Source organism: Salvelinus sp. IW2-2015, linkage group LG8, assembly GCF_002910315.2.
Source record: "Salvelinus sp. IW2-2015 linkage group LG8, ASM291031v2, whole genome shotgun sequence".
Lineage (NCBI taxonomy): Eukaryota > Metazoa > Chordata > Actinopteri > Salmoniformes > Salmonidae > Salvelinus > Salvelinus sp. IW2-2015.
The window spans coordinates 52,173,008-52,192,463 of record NC_036848.1 but is presented as its reverse complement, the minus strand read 5'-3'; the positions used below and the strand labels follow the sequence as shown (position 1 = coordinate 52,192,463).

The following is a 19,456-nucleotide window of genomic DNA, read 5'->3' as shown; positions in this document are numbered from 1 at the left end:
CCTGAGAGGACTAACTATAGATCCTGGAGGACTAACTATAGATCCTGGAGGGACTAACTATAGATCCTGGAGGACTAACTATAGATCCTGGAGGGACTAACTATAGATCCTGGAAGGACTAACTACTTAGATCCTGGAGGGACTAACTATAGATCCTGGAGGGACTAACTATAGATCCTGGAGGGACTAACTATAGATCCTGGAGGGACTAACTATAGATCCAAGGCTTCATTTGTAGTTCCTCTGCTGATTTGTTCTGCAGTCTCCTGTTGTTGTATATCCTTCTAAACTAGCTCTAGTGTTTGTTCAGTTTTCGACCCAGTAGGGTCTAGACTAGAGACAATGAGCTGTTTGCTTTGCTTCAGCTGTGTCTTGGTGCACAAAACCCTCTCTGTTGTTTATGTGAATGCCGGAGTAACTTCTTAATGACATACAATCAGATTCACATAAGCCCCAAATCTCTTAACGGTAGGAGCTCAGGTAGATTTTCACTCATGAGTCTCACACTCCCCCACTAGATCTGACAATTGGTGAAAATTTGTTTTAAAAATTAGAAGCTAGCTAATCTTGCTTGTTTCCTTGAAAATAGTTTATATCCTAAAATGATCAGCTTTATGCATACATCTAGAAATCTTTATTGAAAACAACATAATTCCATGTTCATCATGTCGAKTATAAAACTTTGGTGTGTGTCTCTCATATCCAAGTCATGTCTCCAGTGGCTGTGCTGCTGTAAGGTAGAGGCTCAGTGTGAGAAGTGGCAGGGTGGAGGCATAGAGATGATGTGGCAGCAACTACACAGCCACCTGTCTGAGTCTCCTCAGAGACACACGGACATGAAGGAGAGAGAGAGAAAGGGGGGGGTGTGAAAGGACGAGTGAGTGGCAGTTGTCACCGCCCAAGCTCTCACAACTGTCAATAAACTGCTAGAAAGTTCAGCCGTGGTCTTTAAAAAACCAATACTCCCTTCTTGTGCAAAGACAAAAAGGGGTCCACAAAACCTTTCGGTGAAACCAGTAAAAATTGGCTTGATATTAGCCTTGATTGATAGTGCCGATGATGGTTAGCCTCGCAAGCCACCTGATCTCACAAGCTTACATGAATGGTTCTCTCCCACAGAGCGGTAATCAGTCTGTAATTAAGAGGCTAGATGAGGGTACCAAGACAAATCAATTAGACTTGAAGGGAGGACAACAAGAACTCAAGGTACTCTCTCTGTGATAAGCTGTTGGGAATCAGATTTTATAACCGTAYGCAAACTGAAAAGATCTTACCTTTACACGATGGTAGGACCTTGTCCCATATAGGTTTTCCATCTGAACCGATAACACATGTGATTGTGGCTGGTCCAACAACAGTATATCCAGAGTTACATTGATAGGTCACTGTGGAGGCCAGTTTGTAGTCCATGCCCACGCGACTGCCGTTCATGATATTTCCAGGGTCAAAGCATGCCTCCCTGGGTTTCTCTGTGGAGTAGAAAACATACACAAGCTTAAGATAATGTACCGTGCAGGACAATAGACCTTGAGAGACTTTATTTCAATACAACACCAAGGAGGAAAATGTCAAACCATAATGATTTTTGCTAAAGCATTGCAACTTATCCATAAATGCAAAAGAAACTCCGCAGTTGAAAAGCTCAGATATCGGGAACAGGCAGGCTATGGTATCCTGGGTTACAGGGTGCATTCAAACAAATCAGATCAAATGTTATTGGTCACACACACATATTTAGCAGATGTTATTGCGGTTGCATCGAAATGCTTGAGTTCCTAGACCCAACAGTGCAGTAGTATTTAACAATTCACAACAATACACACAAATCGAAAAGTTAAAGAATGGAATTAAGAAATATATAAATATATGAACATTCCAGGGATTCTCGGAAGCCGCTACTGATGTTTCTCTATGGTGAACCTTCATGTAAGAGGCAGAACACAGGGAGTGTAGAGTACAAAAGAGCAAGTAGAGTTGCTCCAAGGAATCCTCAATAGAAAAGACCAGCACAGAGGGAAATGCAAGGTAAGCATGTGGGTCTGTAGAGGCAGCCAACCAGTGTCCTTCTGGCAACAGACACTCAAAGAAGGACAGTTGGAAAAAGCTCTGGAGGTGGTGCTTGTATACACTGCCAAACAAGATGACAGCTAACAACCCACTTCTCTCTGCTGCCTTGTGCTTTAAGAAGCAGTGAATGTTGGAGGGTAGAGGTGGGAGATTTTATCACTGAAATTGCTATAGTGCATCACAATTTCATCCGCATTCCAATACCCAGAGAGGGAAAATGTTTCTCAACACACAAGGCCAAAGTATACATGCCAATGCCCTCAACCTAAAGCTACATTTTGATATGGATTTATGAATACAATTAGAAATAAAGTAGTAGAAAACATCAACAAATATATTAAGTTTATTACAGTAATAAGTATGAAAACAGAAATGGCATTATTTTAACCTTCTCAACATTTAAATTACCTTAGTTAATGGTGCATGGATGGGAGAAAAATATGAATATAGGAGATTGATTTACAGAAAAAAAGAGCGTAGATTATATTTTCAATTAGAGAGAGAAGAAACATTTGAGTGCTTTCAGCCTTGGGAGATGGAAAATCTCACTGAGTTCCAATGAAAGGCAATTAACTGTTTTTATTGACAAAAGCACAGTTAAATACAGGACCAACAAAACAAAACGACAAATTATGCCATTGATTGGTTTGAAAAAATCTTCCAGGAAGAACGAGACGTTGAAGTGGCAAAATACTATACACATCTGTGTTCATGTGTTTTGTGACTTTCATTGATTTTCTGTAACAAATCAAACCAATTATCCAGTTGATCTACAGTAGTTCTATCATCAATGCCTTTAATCAAAAAGCATTTCATAAAAAGAAGTAGGTTGGAATACATACTGTTTTTCAGATACTGCATAGCTGTGTGTAGACAACAGACAAAATAAGGACATCTAGCTGACAGGGAGAACAACATGCAATAAGGCTTATAAAAACATGTTGTCTATAGAATGTATTCTCCACTTCCTGGAAATCTTTCATCTTAGAAATCTATATCTGTTGAAAGCATTTTTTATAGAGACATCAACCTTACGATATGGCCAATGCTATACACTTTCATAGAAACCTAGGGTCACTTCCTGTGAGACTAACATGTTGACAACTTGCCTTTGAATTCAATGGCAAAGCCAGACATCCCGAGGGAAGCGTCACTCCTGAAAGCGAGGAAGAGGCTGTTGCCACTGCTCTCGATGCGCTCCGGGGCCTGATTTCCCTGCAGGCTGCTGATCAATGGGCCGTTGGAGTTATCCCCCTCATAGATGTGCAGGAAGTCATAGCTGGGCTCCATGTTGAAACTGGAAGTATGCAATAGAAAACAATGTTTATTAAAGACTGATGCCTGATTCGCAGGTTGGCATATATTGGGATGATTTATGTACTGGAGGCAGCTCTGCAAGTGTTTCACTAGTTGGCCACCAAGTCATAAAATCTGATTGTAAACCTAACCCTAACATTAACCACACTGCTAACCTTATGCCTAGCCCTACGTATATTTTTGTTTTCATAACTTTTTATGATATATAGCCAATTTTGACTTTGCCACTGGCTCATCTAGTGAAAATCCAGGACAAGATTCATCCCAAATCACATCAACCTGAGCCTGAATTACACCGTAGTGCCAACCAGAACCATACTCTGTTGGCTCGGATTTTTCCATTCACATTGTTCTTCCCAGCAACTATGGCAAGGCCAGGCCAGGCCAGTTCAGCTCGCCTTGGCCCTACATTGTGAAGCAGGCATGTGGGGGCCTGTTTGTACTGTCTGTAACTGCCATTAGAGGGATGGTGAGCAAGTAATGTTCTGATGAATCTGAGATCAACTGATAAGAGTTCTTTGGCATTTTTCTCATTTGAGCCTATGTAATTCCTGTGGGTTGTGGTGCTTTGTAATTCGAGGAACTATAGTCCATTTTATCAAAGCTATTCCATCTATAGGTATCATCTAGGTATATGGCGTAATACAGTAACACACATCGATTTGGATAATATTTGAACAAAGGCAAACTATTTCACCTCAAACACAGATGTGTTTGATGTTTGTTTACGGTAATTACCAAACTGACAAAGACAGAGTGGATACACTCCTTCCATCGGCTCTTTGACCTTGCTCCTTATTACCGTCGGTGCCTCGCAGCATAGCGTGAGTGACATACCTTTTGAAAATTAGGGCTATAACAAAGTCAGGGTTGACTTTAATTCTCCAGTCACATTCCTTTCCTGGTGGGTACGGCTGTGGATAGTTGGGTGATAGAATCACCCCAGCAGGGCCTGTCACATTGCCGCCGCAGGTAGCTATCACATCAAGGAGAGTGAGGGCAACACACAGGTTTTAATACGACTTGTCTCCATCACATTAACTGTTTATGTTGATTGAAGTGACAAAACAGGCCACCATGCACAGACGTTCAGTGACAAACAGTAGCGATGGAATTCCTCCCTGCCACTGTCATTCAGAAAAGTTATTCACATCTTTGCTTCTTTAATTTTACCGTTGTGTGAGACTTGTTTGAATGTCAATTCAAGCGTGAGCTAAGCAAAATAAGACTCCATTTTAGTTTCAATCCTGTCAATCATGTACTTGATTGGAAGGGTTTGTAAGAGCAACATGTTTCTAATCTTAGTAATCTTCCACCATTACAAATGATTCTTGCTATAAATGGCCTTCCATCAAACAATTATTAGTGGTGTGGTAAACATACCAAAAGACTAGAAGTGACAAAGCACACTGTCTGACAAGAGGATTGGTTGACAATGGCTGAAAATGCCAATTACATTTCAGTTACTGATTAATCATTTTTCACAGGGGGATTCACACTCTACTGAGACATGGTTTACATTCCTAATGTTACAGTTCATTCATTCTAATAATAAACATGTCACTCATTCAACATAAAGTAATTAAGCAGACACAAATGAGTGGTGGTTCATAAAACACTGTTTACATGGATTTTCAGATACCACAAATCCTTCAATGAAAACAACGCAGCGGCCTTGCATACACATCCCAAATTACCTTCTTGCAGCAGAATTATCCTAAAGGGAAGGAACATCTACCTATTGTACAAACCCTTTGCGGACATCAAGCCAAGAAGAGAAATAACAGTGAAGTCCTTTCTCCATTACTGTGGAAGTCAAAGCAACATACCTATACAGGTTGGAGGGTCTGGTTGCCAGTAGAACCTGTTGTTGAGCTGTACACAGGTGATCTTGTCCAGGCCCTGGACCTGGTAACCTGGGTCACACTGGAAGGTGATGGTGTCCCCGGGCTCCCGACTATCCCCGTAACGCGTCCCGTTCTGGGGTGTCCCAGGGTCATTACAGGTCATGGCAGTAGTAGCTGAAATCACACAAATTAATCACTTATGAATATTAACATGAGACAAATGCTGACATTTTGACAACACACATTTCATTTATACAACTAACATTTTTTCGGCCAAATGCTGATTATGATATAATATAATATTGTATTTGAAATCATTGGACTGGCAGCAAACTGAATTGTGGAGACTACTTGTCTTTGAAATAATAGTTCCAGAAAATATTTGCCATTTATATGCAAATGCAATGCTCCATTTCATTTATATTTGCATGAAATATTTATGGTGCAAATTTTTTATTCGTCATAAGAGTGGTTTATATGTAGGTATAAAGGACATAAAAACAAGTTCAAATCGAGGCTGAGAGAGGGAAATGTCAAGAAACATACTGTAGCCTTCGTCTGAAAAGTTACTGGTATGAATGTCATATCAGAATACTTCTGGTCTGTTGTGACAGGTAGAGTGCTACTTACTTGAGAACTGAATGGAGAAGCCTGACTTGCTGATGAAGTAATCACTGTCAAGCTGGAGCGTTAGGATGTTGAAGGTGCTGTGGGTGTCTTCGGGCAGAGCTGACCCACTCCATTCCTTCAGGAGGATACCCGCCTCTGTTGGACCGTCCCACACTTTCAGGATGTCATGGGCCACTTCCGTGTCAAACACTATGAAGTGGAGGCTAAATAGAAAGAGAGAGAATGATTCATTATACACTATGCAGCTCTTCAAGAATTAGAACCTTGCATACTATATCAAATCAAATGTATTTATATAGCCCTTCTTACATCAGCTGATATCTCAAAGTGCTGTACAGAAACCCAGCCTAAAACCCCAAACAGCAAGCAATGCAGGTGTAGAAGCACTATAGTCAGGCCTTACCATTGGTTCACATTTGTGACAAACACCTACACAACAATACCCCATAAATCAACTGACCAAGGGTAGTTACCAACTTGTAATACAAAATTATCATTGGAGTTCTAGCGAATCAGTCCTCAAGTAATGCCTCAGACCAAGGAAACATCTAGATCAGAGCGGTCTTTCTCGCCAAAGGAATGTTTCAATTATTTTCAGCGGCAAAGTAGAGAGAGGATGAATTCTTTAAAAAGTCCAATAGCCAGCGATGTCAATTGTATCTCTCCCCCTCCTTGATCCTTAGATTGCTTGAATTGAATTGGCATATCTGATTTCTATGGCATTTCTAGCGGGCATAATTGGTTTATCTTTGGAGGTTATTGTTTGGTTTTGAAGAAGCCAGTAATGGACCTAAAGGAATATATGCTAATGGTAAGGAAGGCCTCGCAGTGGGGGTGAAATGCAATCAGCAATGGCACATTTAATCACAAATCATTTTCCAAATGTGCAGCAGAACAATTGCTCCGCTATACTAGACACGCCTCGCAATAAACTAGCTGATTTCACTTCAAATTTAAATGGAGTCAAGAAAAATTGAGCTATTGTGTATCTAATCGCATATTCCAAGGGGTGTGTCCCTATTGTGAGATACTGTACCTAATGGTTTTGCCTGTGTCCGCTTCGATGGACCAGGTACAGTGGAGGTTGTTGTCGTAGGGTGCAGGGTAACCCGGGGAGAGTATCCGTCCAGATATTGCACCTGCGATGTGGCCTCCGCATTCAGCTAGATGAGGAAACCGAAACGTGTATTTTACCATAGTCATCAGCAGCCCTAGTGTTCAGTGTAAATATGTTAAGGGCAGGCTCATATCATCACAATAGAAAGTTAATTAAATAAGCTACCCTGATCTTTTGAGGTGTCTTAATCCTGATGAACCTCAGGCTGGCTTCTCTCTCTGGCATCAACCAGACCAATTCATAAGCATCCCATAATACATTGCATAATCACACTTGAAATAACCTAATATGTTCTCTAGCTTCTCCACATACGTATGTGTATTATTTTATTCACTGCTGACGACAGAAAAAGAAAACAGGATATCCCTATTATGTCACTTCGTTCAAAGGAAAGAAAAAATACAATGACAGCCTAGGGCAATGTCATCCATTTTCCATGCTACTTTTCTGCAGTATAGAAATGTGTCTGAAGCGAGCTGGGCTAATTAAGGAATGAGGCTGAACTGAAGAATGACACTGTAATGTATCAGTTCTCACCAGCACAGAAAGCTCAGAGTGTTCTTACTAAATTAAGAGAGAGACACACAAGGTTTCTTCATATATAGCTTTAGGGGCAGTAATATAGCCAGCATTAGGGGATAAATGTTCATAGCTGTTAACTAGTGTAATATTTCGGTATAGTATAAATGGCAGTATGACTGGAGGAGATTTGACTCATAGTTAGCCTGAGAGAGCGGAACTGGCAGAGCTCGTCAGATTATGGAATCAGTAAGATATTAATAACAGTGGGATAGAATGCAGACAACACATCAAAGTCCATGTTGACTGGTAAAATAGTATACTATATTCAAAAGTATGCAGTGGATGAAAATGAATCCTTTGATATGGGCATCTTGACCATTACTCTGATAATTGAAATGTCAACAAAATCTTCCTTAGGAATGGAAATGGTGTGTTTCACCATAATCAGGGAATGTTCCCTGATGATACCTACTACATTTTCTTTCCAAATTCTATACTGTCTATACACACCACGTATTTATATTCTGGATTCTGACACATGCTCACTATAATATATCTACTCTGGGTTCTTAATTCTTGATTTCTTAATTATTACATTTATTGTATTTGTGAGACATTCTACTAGCTGCATCTGCTATAACACCTGCAGATCTGTGTATGCGACCAATAAACTCTGATTTGATTTGTCTATTTTCGGCAACTACTCACTCACCTAGACAGGAAGGCAAAGGTTTGTCCCAAACCCTACGGTCTCCACTTAGGCATGTCAGAGTGCTGCTTCCATGGAGAGTATAGCCAGGGTTACAACTGTACAACACAAAAGTGTTCGCAAAATGGCCATCATCTTGAATCTTGTATCCGTAAATCGGAGTTCCTGGTTCTTCACACTTGACAAGGTCAAAACCTACAAATACAGATTTGACGCTTTAGCCCATTTAAACATTAAAAAGACATCTGTCCAGTGTCCACTAAAACTTGAATCAGGGATTATATATATAGGCTGTGTCTCTAGGACATAATCTACTCACTGCTGTAGGTCAGTCTGAATCCCTTGTTGGTTTCAGTGCCGTTGCTGTTGAACTCAATCCAGAGGTGATTTGAGGTACTGTTGATGATGACATTGTACATGTCAGTTTTGGTGAAATTGCCAAGAAGACGATGTGAAGTATCCTTCCCGTCATACACCTGTTGATGAAAGAACAACACTATAATGCACAGGTTTGTCAAAATGCTATTAATATTCAAGGGAATATTCAATAGCATACTGTGTACTGTACAGTATGCAGCCTCTTGCAGTACAATTACAATATTTGCTGAGTGGCAGCGTAAGAGGTTTGAGTCAGTAGTTAGCATTCAATTCATCAAGAAAATAATAAAGAGCAGATGGGTAGATACATATTGTACATACATAATATGAATATATACACTACGGGAGAATAATTAAAGTTGGGCTTCCAGAGGATAGTGGTCAAGACAAAGGCCGAAACATGTTAACGCGGATAACCAGAAGGGTGCCTAATCCAAATAACATACACTACCGGTCAAAAGTTTTAGAACACCTACTCATTCAAGGGTTTTTCTCTATTTTTACTATTTTCTATATTGTAGAATAATAGTGAAGACATTAAAACTGTGTTAAACAAATAAAATAAAAAAAAGTGTTAAACAAATCAAAATATATTTTATATTTGAGATTCTTCAAATAGCCACCCATTGCCTTGATGACAGCTTTGCACACTCTTGCCATTCTCTCAACCTGTTTCATGAGGTAGTCACCTGGAATGCATTTCAATTAACTGGTGTGCCTTCTTAAAAGTTAATCAGATGTTAATCAGATGTGTTGTGACAAGGTAGGTGGAGTATACAGATGATAGCCCTATTTGGCAAAAGTCCAAGTCCATATTATGGCAAGAACAGCTCAAATAAGCAAAGAGAAACAACAGTCCATCATTACTTGAAGACATGAAGGTCAGTCAATACGGAACATTTCAAGAACTTTGAAAGTTTCTTCAAGTGCAGTCACAAAAACCATCAAGAGCTATGATGAAATTGGCTCTCATGAGGACTGCCACAGGAATGGAAGACCCAGAGTTACCTCTGCTGCAGAGGATAAGTTCATTAGAGTTACCAGCCTCAGAAATTGCAGCCCAAATAAATGCTTCACAGAGTTCAAGTAACAGACACATCTCAACAACAGCTGTTCAGAGGAGACTGTGTGAATCAGGCCTTCATGGTCGAATTGCTGTAAATAAAAAACTAGTAAAGGACACCAATAATAATAATAAGAGACTTGCTTGGGCCAAGAAACACGAGTAATGGGCAGGTGGAAATTTGTCCTTTGGTCTGAAGTCCAAATTGGAGTTTTTTGGTTCCAACCGCTGTATCTTTGTGAGACGCTGTGTGGGTGAAGGGATGATCTCCACATCTGCATTTCCCACCGTAAAGCATGGAGGAGGAGGTGTTATGGTGTGGGAGTGCTTTGCTGGTGACACTGTCTGTAATTTATTTAGAATTCAAGGCACACTTAACCAGCATGGCTACCACAGCATTCTGCAGCGATACGCCATCTCATCTGGTTTGGGCTTAGTAGGACTATCATTTGTTTTTCAACAGGACAATGACCCAACACATCTCCAGGCTGTTTAAGGACTATTTTACCAAGAAGGAGAGTGATGGAGTGCTGCATCAGATTACCTGGCCTCCACAATCCCCCGAACTTAACCAAATTGAGATGGTTTGGGATGAGTCGGAGTGCAGAGTGAAGAAAAAGCAGCCAACAAATGCTCAGCATATGTGGGAATTCCTTCAAGACTGTTGGAGAAGCATTGCAGGTGAAGCTGGTTGAGAGAATGGCAAGAGTGTGTAAAGCTGTCATCAAGGTAAAGGGTGGCTATTTGAAGAATCTCAAATCTCAAATATATTTTGATTTGTTTAACACTTTTTTGGTTACTACATGATTCCCTATGTGTTCGTTCATAGTTTTGATGTCTTCACTATTATTCTACAATGTAGAAAATAGCAAAAATAAAGAAAACCCTGTGTAGGTGTTCTAAAACTTTTGACCGGTAGTGTACATTTAAAACTTACAGTGGACTACACAGAAATATGATACACATAGATATGAGAATGGCGGCCGTTTTACGGGCTCCTGACTAATTGTGTTATTTTGTGTATTCTTTGGTGCTGATCTTAACTTTTTTCGCACATAATGTTTCCTCCATCGTTTCCTATGACCGAAAAAAGCTTCTGGACATCAGAACAGCTATCACTAACCTCGATTTGGACGAGGACTTCTACTTCAATGAGTCTGATAAGTCTACGGAGGCAAATTAATAAATCGGCTCTACCCTCTGTTATTTTGGCGAAAGTACAATCGCTGGGGAATAAACTGGACGAGCTCCGTTCGAGCTCCGTTCGAGACTATCCTATTAACAGGACATTAAGAACTGTAATATACTATGCTTCTCTGAGTCATGGCTGAACAAGGACACGGATAATATACATCTAGCTGGTTTTTCTATGCATCAGAAGGACACAACGTCAGAGTCCGATAAGATCAGGGGGGTGGTGTGTGTCTCTTTACTAACAACAGCTGGTTCACAATCTCTAATATTAAGGAAGTCTCAAGGTTCTGCTCGCCTGAGTAGAATACCTCATGATAAGCTGTATACCACACTATTTACCTGTATTTTTCATAGCTTTCTATTTATCACCACAAACCAATACTGGCACTAGGACCGCTCTCCACGAGCTGTATAGGGCCATAAGCAAACAACAAAATGCTCATCCAGAGGCGGCGGTCCTAGTGGCCAGGGATTTTAATGCAGGAAAACTGAAATCAGACTCTAGGTCACCTTTACCACACACAGAGATGCACACAAAGCTCTCCCCTCTTCTCGCCATTTGGCAAATCGGGCCATGACTTTATCCTCCTGATTCCTGCCTACAAGAAAGAAAACTCAAACAGGTAGCACCAGTAACGCGCTCAATACGGAAATGGTCCGATGAAGCGGATGCTAAGCTACAGGACTGTTTCACTAGCACAGACTGGAATATTTTCTGGGATTCATCCAACGGTATTGAGGAGTTTACCACATCAGTCACCAGCTTAATTAATAAGTGCATCGACGCTGTTGTCCCCACAGTGACCGTACATATCCCAACCAGAAGCCATGGAATACAGGCAACATCCATACTGATCTAGAGGTTAGAGCTGCTGCTTTCAAGGAGTAGGACACTAATCCGGACACTAACCCGCTACTCCCTCCGACGAACCATCAAACAGTGAAAGTTTCAATACAGGACTAAGATCAAATCCTACTACACCAGCTCTGACGCTCATCGGATGTGGCAGGCCTTGCAAACTATCACGGATTACAAAGGGAAACACAGCTGAGATCTGTCCAGCGACGCAAGGCTACCAGACGAGCTACAATTGAAGACGGAAGTTTACATACACTTAGGTTGGAGTCATTAAAACTTTTTCAACCACTCCAAAGATTTCTTGTTAACAAACTATAGTTTTGGCAAGTCGGTTAGGACATCTACTTTGTGCATGACACAAGTAATTTTTCCAACAATTGAATTCCAGTGGGTCAGAAGTTTACATACACTAAGTTGACTGTGCCTTTAAACAGCTTGGAAAATTCCAGAAAATTATGTCATGGCTTTAGAAGCTCCTGATAGGCTAATTGACATAATTTGAGTCAATTGGAGGTGTACCTGTGGATGTATTTCAAGGCCTACCTTCAAACTCAGTGCCTCTTTGAAAGACATCAAGGGAAAATCAAAAGAAATCAGCCGAGACCTCAGAAAAACAATTGTAGACCTCCACAAGTTTGGTTCATCCTTGGGAGCAATTTCCAAACGCCTGAAGGTACCACGTTCATCTGTACAAACAATAGTACGCAAGTACAAACACCATGGGACCACGCAGCCTTCATTCTGCTCAGGAAGGAGACGCGTTCTGTCTCCTAGAGATGAACGTACTTTGGTGTGAAAAGTGCAAATCAATCCCAGAACAACAGCAAAGGACCTTGTGAAGATGCTGGAGGAAACACGTACAAAAGTATCTATATCCACAGTAAAACGAGTCATATATCGACATAACCTGAAAGGCCACTCAGCAAGGACAAAGCCACTGCTCCAAAACTACCATAAAAAAGCCAGACTACGGTTTGCAACTGCACATGGGGACAAAGATCATACTTTTTGGAGAAATGTCCTCTGGTCTGATGAAACAAAAATAGAACTGTTTGGCCATAATGACCATCGTTATGTTTGGAGGAAAAAGGGGGAGGTTTGCAAGCCGAAGAACACCATCCCAACTGTGAAGCACGGGGGTGGCACATCATGTTGTGGGGGTGCTTTGCTGCAGGAGGGACTGGTGCACTTCACAAAATAGATGGCATCATGAGGCAAGAAAATTATGTGGATATATTGAAGCAACATCTCAATACACCAGTCAGGAAGTTAAAGCTTGGTCGCAAATGGGTCTTCCAAATTGACAATGACCCCAAGCATACTTCCAAAGTTGAGGCAAAATTGCTTAAGGACAACAAAGTCAAGGTATTGGAGTGGCCTTCACAAAGCACTGAGCTCAATCCTATAGAAAATTTGAGGGCAGAACTGAAAAAGCGTGTGCAAGCAAAGAGGCATACAAACCTGACTCAGTTACACTAGCTCGGTCAGGAGGAATGGGTCAACATTCACCCAACTACTGTGGGAAGCTTGTGGAAGGCTACCCAAAACGTTTGACCCAAGTTAAACTATTTAAAGGCAATGCCARCAAATACTAATTGAGTGTATGTAAACTTCTGACCCACTGGGAATGTGATGAAAGAAATAAAAGCTAAAATAAATCATTCTCTCTACTATTATTCTGACATTTCACATTCTTAAAATAAAGTGGTGATCCTAACTGACCAAAGACAGGGAATTTTTACTAGGATTAAATGTCAGGAATTGTGAAAAACTGAGTTTAAATGTATTTGGCTAAGGTGTATGTAAACTTCCGACTTCAACTGTATATCTCTTCTATGCTCGCTTCGAGGCAAGCAACACTGAACCATGGTTCTCATTCACAAGGTCGCAGGGCCAGACGGATTACTCAGAAAATGCGCTGACTAGCCGGCAAGTGTCTTCACTGACATTTTCAACCTCTCTCTAATCCAGTCTGTAATACCTACATATTCTTAACATAGTCCCTGTGGCGACGAATGCCAAGGTAACCAGTCTAAATGACTACCGCCCCATAGCACTCACGTCTTTAGCCATGAAATGCTTTGAAAGGTTGGTCATGTCTCACGTCAACACCATCAACCCAGAAACCCTGGAACCACTCCAATTCGCATACCGCCCAAACAGATCCAAAGATGACGCAATCTCTATTGCACTCCACACTGCACTTTCCCACCATGAGAAAAGGAACACCTACGTGAGAATGCTGTTCATTAACTACAGCTTAGCGTTGAACACCATAGTGACATCAAAGCTCATCACCAAGCTCATCTTCAAGCTCATCATCCAAGCTCATCATGCACCTTCCTCTGCAACTGGATTGTGGACAACCTGATGGGCCGCCCGCAGGTGGTGAGAGTCCCCTCCTGTACTCCTTGTTCACCCACGACTGCATGGCCACACATGAATCCAACACCATCATTAAGTGCCGAAGACAAGACGGTGGTAGGGCTGATCACCGACGACGATGAGACAGCCTATAGGAAGGAGGTCAGAGACCTGGCAGTGTTGTGCCAGGACAACAACCTCTCCCTTAACGTGGGCAAGACAAAGGTGCTTATCGTGGACTACAGGAAACAGAGGGCCGAACATGCCCCCATTCATATCGACGGGGCTGTAGTGGAGCGGGTCGAGAGCGTCAAGTTCCTCGGTGTCCACATCACTAAGGACCTATCATGGTCCAAACACACCAACACACTCGTAAAGAGGACATGACACCGCCTATACCCCCTGAAAAAGTTATACAGCTGCAGCATTGAGAGGATCTTGACTGGTAACTGCTCGGCAGCCGAGCGCAAGGCGCTACAGAGGGTAGTGCGTACGGCCCAGTGCATCACTGCCATCCAGGACCTCTATACCAGGCAGTGTCAGAGGAAGACCCTAAAAATTGTCAAAGACTCCAGCCACCCAAGTCATAGACTGTTCTCTCTGCTACCGCACGGCAAGGGGTACCTAAGCGCCAAGTCTGGGACCATAAGGCTGCTGAACAGTTAACGAAATGGCTACCCGGACTATTTACATTGACACCCTTTATTATTTCTTTATTTATCTTAATTGTTTTGCACTGACTCTCCTGCACCTGCTCTATGCACACTCATGAGACTCTACCCACACACTCACACATACTACTGTACACTGACACTCCAACACACACACACACACGCATATTGACGGAACACACACACACACACACACACACACACACACACACACACACACACACACACACACACACACACACACACACACACACACACACATACACACATACACACACACACACTCACAGTCTTCACATATGCTGCTGCTACTCTGTTTATTATGTATCCTGATTGCCTAGGGGTCACCTAACCCCTACCCACATGTACTCTATTACCTCAATTACCTCAACTACCTCGTACCCCTGCACATTGACTCGGTAACGGAACTCCTTGTATATAGTCTCGTTATTGTTATTTTATTGTGTTACTATTTCCTTTTTATTGAGAAAATATTTTCCTAACTTTTTTAAAACTCTGCACTACTGAGAATGGGCTCGTAAGCAAGCATTTCACTATAAAGTCTACACCTGTTATATTCAGCGCATGTGACCAATAACATTTGATTCGATTTTCTGTTTAAAGTGATTGAACAGAATTTTAAAGGACAATTCCGCCACTTTATAACCAGTTATTATGTTGTTATGCACTACTGTAAGATTTGATACACATTTTTTCATTGGCCTCTCTATGCCTCAAGCTCTGGCATCATGTAATTTTAATGAAGGCATTAATAATTCATGATTTGACTGAGTCACTACCTCTGGTCTCTTACGGGTTACATTGGACCATAACTGCATTCAAAAAGTTGATGCTGCAGTGAAAAAGTCTCACATTGAAAAGTCTCACATTGAGTCCTTTATTAACTATTTGCACACCTTGCAGTAAGAAGATTATGTGTGGGGATGTATTGATATGTAACATCTACGGAGTAAATATCCAGTGTTGTGTATGATTGATGTGAGACTCACCTTCAGGTAATCCCCCTCGTGGAGCAGGAAGTTAGTGGCCGTGACACAGATGCCCTTCCCTGCCTCTGTCTCAATGCGGTAAATGCACTCATGGTTATTGTCATAATTGGATGGGTAATTGGGTGATAGCAGAACCCCCTCGCTCCCAACGGTAGTGGCTCCACATTCAGCTAGGCAGAGCGAGCGAGCGAGAGAAAGTGAGAGCGAGAGAGTGAGAGAGAAAATAAGCAAGAGAGAGAGAGAATATGATATTAAGACATTTCATGGCAATCTGAGTTTAAAGTCAGAAAAATTTGTCTTGATTATCTTTAGAGAACTGTCATATTTCCCTACATACTATATGCTGCTCATTCCCAAACGACAGAGAGAGAGTAGAAGAGACGAGAGAGAGAGAGAGAGAGAGAGAGAGAGAGAGAAAAGACCTGTGAGAAAAGTCATATCTGTCTGTTATGAATCTGAATAGGGGCATTAAAGGAGCCGTTTAACCCTAAGAGAAGAGTTCAACACAAATGTTCAGCAGGTTGAACCCAGAATACTTCAGCAGCTGCGACCTGTTATCAACTGATGGGCCAATCAGATGTTTTCCCTGCTGGAATTTTGATGAATCTCCACAACAGAAACTTGAGGGGAATATGAATTAATGAACAGCTCTCTGCATTAAGTGTGTGTTGGTCACCAAGGCTCGGGGCTGTGCTGGGACTGGATGTCCTTGTAGTTAATATTCTGATGTTGTACCTCAGGTATAAAAGCAAATTCTGCCTGTAAACCTTGAGCCATGTGAGCTTAAACTCTAGTTTGGTTATTGTGGGGTTATGGCCTAATTTTCTCTACTGAACCTTTTATGAGAAAACACATGGCTCTTTGTAGGGGATGACAAAATGACAGCCAGATCATTTGTGGTTTCTAACTCTGCCCTGGTTTCATGCTCTGCTTATAAAAGTATGCATAACTGATAATAGGAAGCAGTTGAGTAATATTCTTGAGATTGTAAGTTAACCATTTGACAATATTCAGAAATGTAGGTAAATCAATCATTAGAAACTAGCTCATGCACTTGTATTATACTGTATGCTCAGTATAGCTCCTTCTCCTGCCGTTGGCAAAGTACAGTACAAGTTATTTCAATGTACAAGTATTCTCAGTTTGTTCAAATGAAATGAAAGCATGTGTCCACCTACCCACACACCTTGGCAGGGCTCCACTCCAGACCCTCCGGCCTCCCCCCAGGCAGGTGATCTTGTGGTCCCCCTCCAAACGATAACCCGGGAAGCAGGAAAAAATGAGCGAGTCCCCCACCCCAAACTGGAACCCAACTCGCCGACTGTAGGCTGGCACTCCTGGATCTTCACAAGGCTCTAGGCTGTACTCTGTGGAATACACCAACATGTTTCCTAACCCTCAAACTGCTAACATATTTTAACTGGGGTAATTTTGACCCAAAGAAGAAACTATTGGTGGAAAAAAACAATCACAGCAAAATGTCAACTTCATTTAAATAATGTTATCTGGAAAACAAATGTACCAAAACAGACTTATTTTTGCTAAAAAAAAAACTCTAAATAAAATCCACATTAGTACTAATATGCAGATTTACAATGATTTGATTGTATTATCATTTCGTTTTTTTAAATGTTGAAATACATTTTTTCATATATTTATGTGTGTGCCTTGTAACCTCTACAGCAGTGGTTCCCAAACTTTTTAATAGTCTTATACCCCTTTAAACATTCAACCTCCAGCCGCATATCCCCTCTAGCACCAGGGTCAGCGCACTCTCAAATGTTGATTTTGCCATCATTGTAAGCCTGCCACATTCTTATTAAACATAAGAATAAGTGTGAATTCTTGTCACAACCCGGCTCGTGGGAAGTGACATAGAACTCTTATAGGACCAGGGCACAAATAATAATATAGTAACAATCAATCATTTTGCTCTTTATTTAGCCAGCTTACATATAAAATTGTATTTGTTCATCGAAAATTGTGAATAACTCACCACAGGTTAATGAGAATGGTGTGCTTGAAAGGATGCACATACAGTTGGGAGAACAAGTATTTGATACACTGCCGATTTTGCAGGTTTTCCTACTTTCAAAGCATGTAGAGGTCTGTAATTTTTATCATAGGTACACTTCAACTGTGAGAGACGGAATCTAAAACAAAAATCCAGAAAATCACATTGTATGATTTTTAAGTAATTCATTTTCATTTTAATTGCATGAACATAAGTATTTGAATCACCTACCAAACCAGTAAGAAATTCCGGCTCTCAACAGACTCTGTTAGTTTTTCTTTAAGAACAGCCCTCCCTGTTTCTCCACTTCATTAACCTGTATTAAACTGCACCTGTTTGAACTCGTTACCTGTATAACAGACACCTGTCCACACAACCTCAAGTCAAACGACTCCAACCTCTCCACAATGGCCAAGACCAGAGAGCTGTGTAAGGACATCAGGGATAAAAAATTGTAGACTGCACAAGGCGGGATGGGCTACAGGGACAATTAGGCAAGCAGCTTGGTGAGAAAGGCAACAACTGTTGGCGCCATTTATTAGAAAATGGAAGAAGTTCAAAGAGATGACGGTCAATCACGCCTCGGGTCTGGGGCTCCATGCCAAGAATCTCACCTCGTGGGCATCAATGATCAATGAGGAAAGGTGAGGGATCAGCCAGAACTACACGGCAGGACCTGGTCAATGACTGAAGAGACTGGGACACAGTCTCAAAGAAAACCATTAGTAACACACTACGCCGTCAATGGATTAAAAATCCTGCAGCGCACGCAAGGTCCCCCTGCTCAAATGCCAGCGGCATGGTCCAGGCCCGTTCTGAGAAGTTTGCCAATGACCATCTAGATGATCCAAGAGGCAGGAATGAGAAGAAGGTCATGTGGTCTGATGAGTAAAAATAGATCTTTTTTGGTCTAAACCTCCACTCCACTGTGTTTGGAGAAGACAGAAAGGATGAGTACAACCCCAAGGACACCATCCCAGCTTGAAGCATGTAGGTGGAACTCATCAAATTCTTTGGGGATGCTTTCTGCAAAGGGACAGGAGGACTGCACGTATTGAGGGGAGGATGGATGGGGCATGTATGCAAGATCTTGGCCACCAACCTCTTCCCTCAGTAAAGAGCATTGAAGATGGGTCGTGGCTGGGTCTTTCCAGCATGACAACGACCCGGAACACACAGCCAGGGCAACCTAAGGAGTGGCTCTGTAAGAAGCATCTCAAGGTACGCTGGAGTGCCTAGCCAGTCCCTCCAGACTAAGCGCCAATAGAAAATCTTTGGAGGGAGCTGAAAGTCCGTATTGCCCAGCGCCAGCCCAGAAACCTGAAGGATCTGGAGACGGTCTGTAATGGAGGAGTGGGCCAAAATCCCTGCTGCCAGTGGGTGTGCAAAACCTGGTCAAGACCTACAGGAAACGTATGCTCTCTGTAATTGCAAACAAAGGTTTTGTACCAAACTATTAAGTTCTGCTTTTCTGATGTTATGCAAATACTTATGTTCCATGCAATAAAATGCAAATTAATTACTTAAAAATCATATCAACTGTGATTTTCTGGATTTTTTTGTTTAGATTCCGTCATCTCATCAGTTGAAGTGTTGACCCTATGGATAAACCTCTTACCGCATTACATGCTTGTAAGTAGGAAAACCTGCCAAAATCGGCAGTGTATCCAAATACTTGTTCTCGCCCACATCTT

The 19,456-nt window shown here is 41.6% G+C and overlaps 1 protein-coding gene across 1 annotated transcript in view; it reads right to left on the bottom strand.

Moving 5' to 3' along the window:
• LOC111968271 (CUB and sushi domain-containing protein 1-like) overlaps positions 1-19,456 on the bottom strand; it is a 441,455-nt gene that overhangs the window by 89,277 nt on the left and 332,722 nt on the right. Inside the window, exons 21-30 of the mRNA XM_070444995.1 lie at positions 16,927-17,115; positions 15,749-15,918; positions 8,529-8,685; positions 8,213-8,404; positions 6,898-7,024; positions 5,862-6,064; positions 5,214-5,405; positions 4,222-4,360; positions 3,177-3,364; positions 1,275-1,469 (exon numbers count right to left, since the gene is read on the bottom strand). Coding sequence (XP_070301096.1) covers positions 1,275-1,469; positions 3,177-3,364; positions 4,222-4,360; positions 5,214-5,405; positions 5,862-6,064; positions 6,898-7,024; positions 8,213-8,404; positions 8,529-8,685; positions 15,749-15,918; positions 16,927-17,115 — 1,752 coding nt within the window. The remainder of the gene's footprint in view (positions 1-1,274; positions 1,470-3,176; positions 3,365-4,221; positions 4,361-5,213; positions 5,406-5,861; positions 6,065-6,897; positions 7,025-8,212; positions 8,405-8,528; positions 8,686-15,748; positions 15,919-16,926; positions 17,116-19,456) is intronic.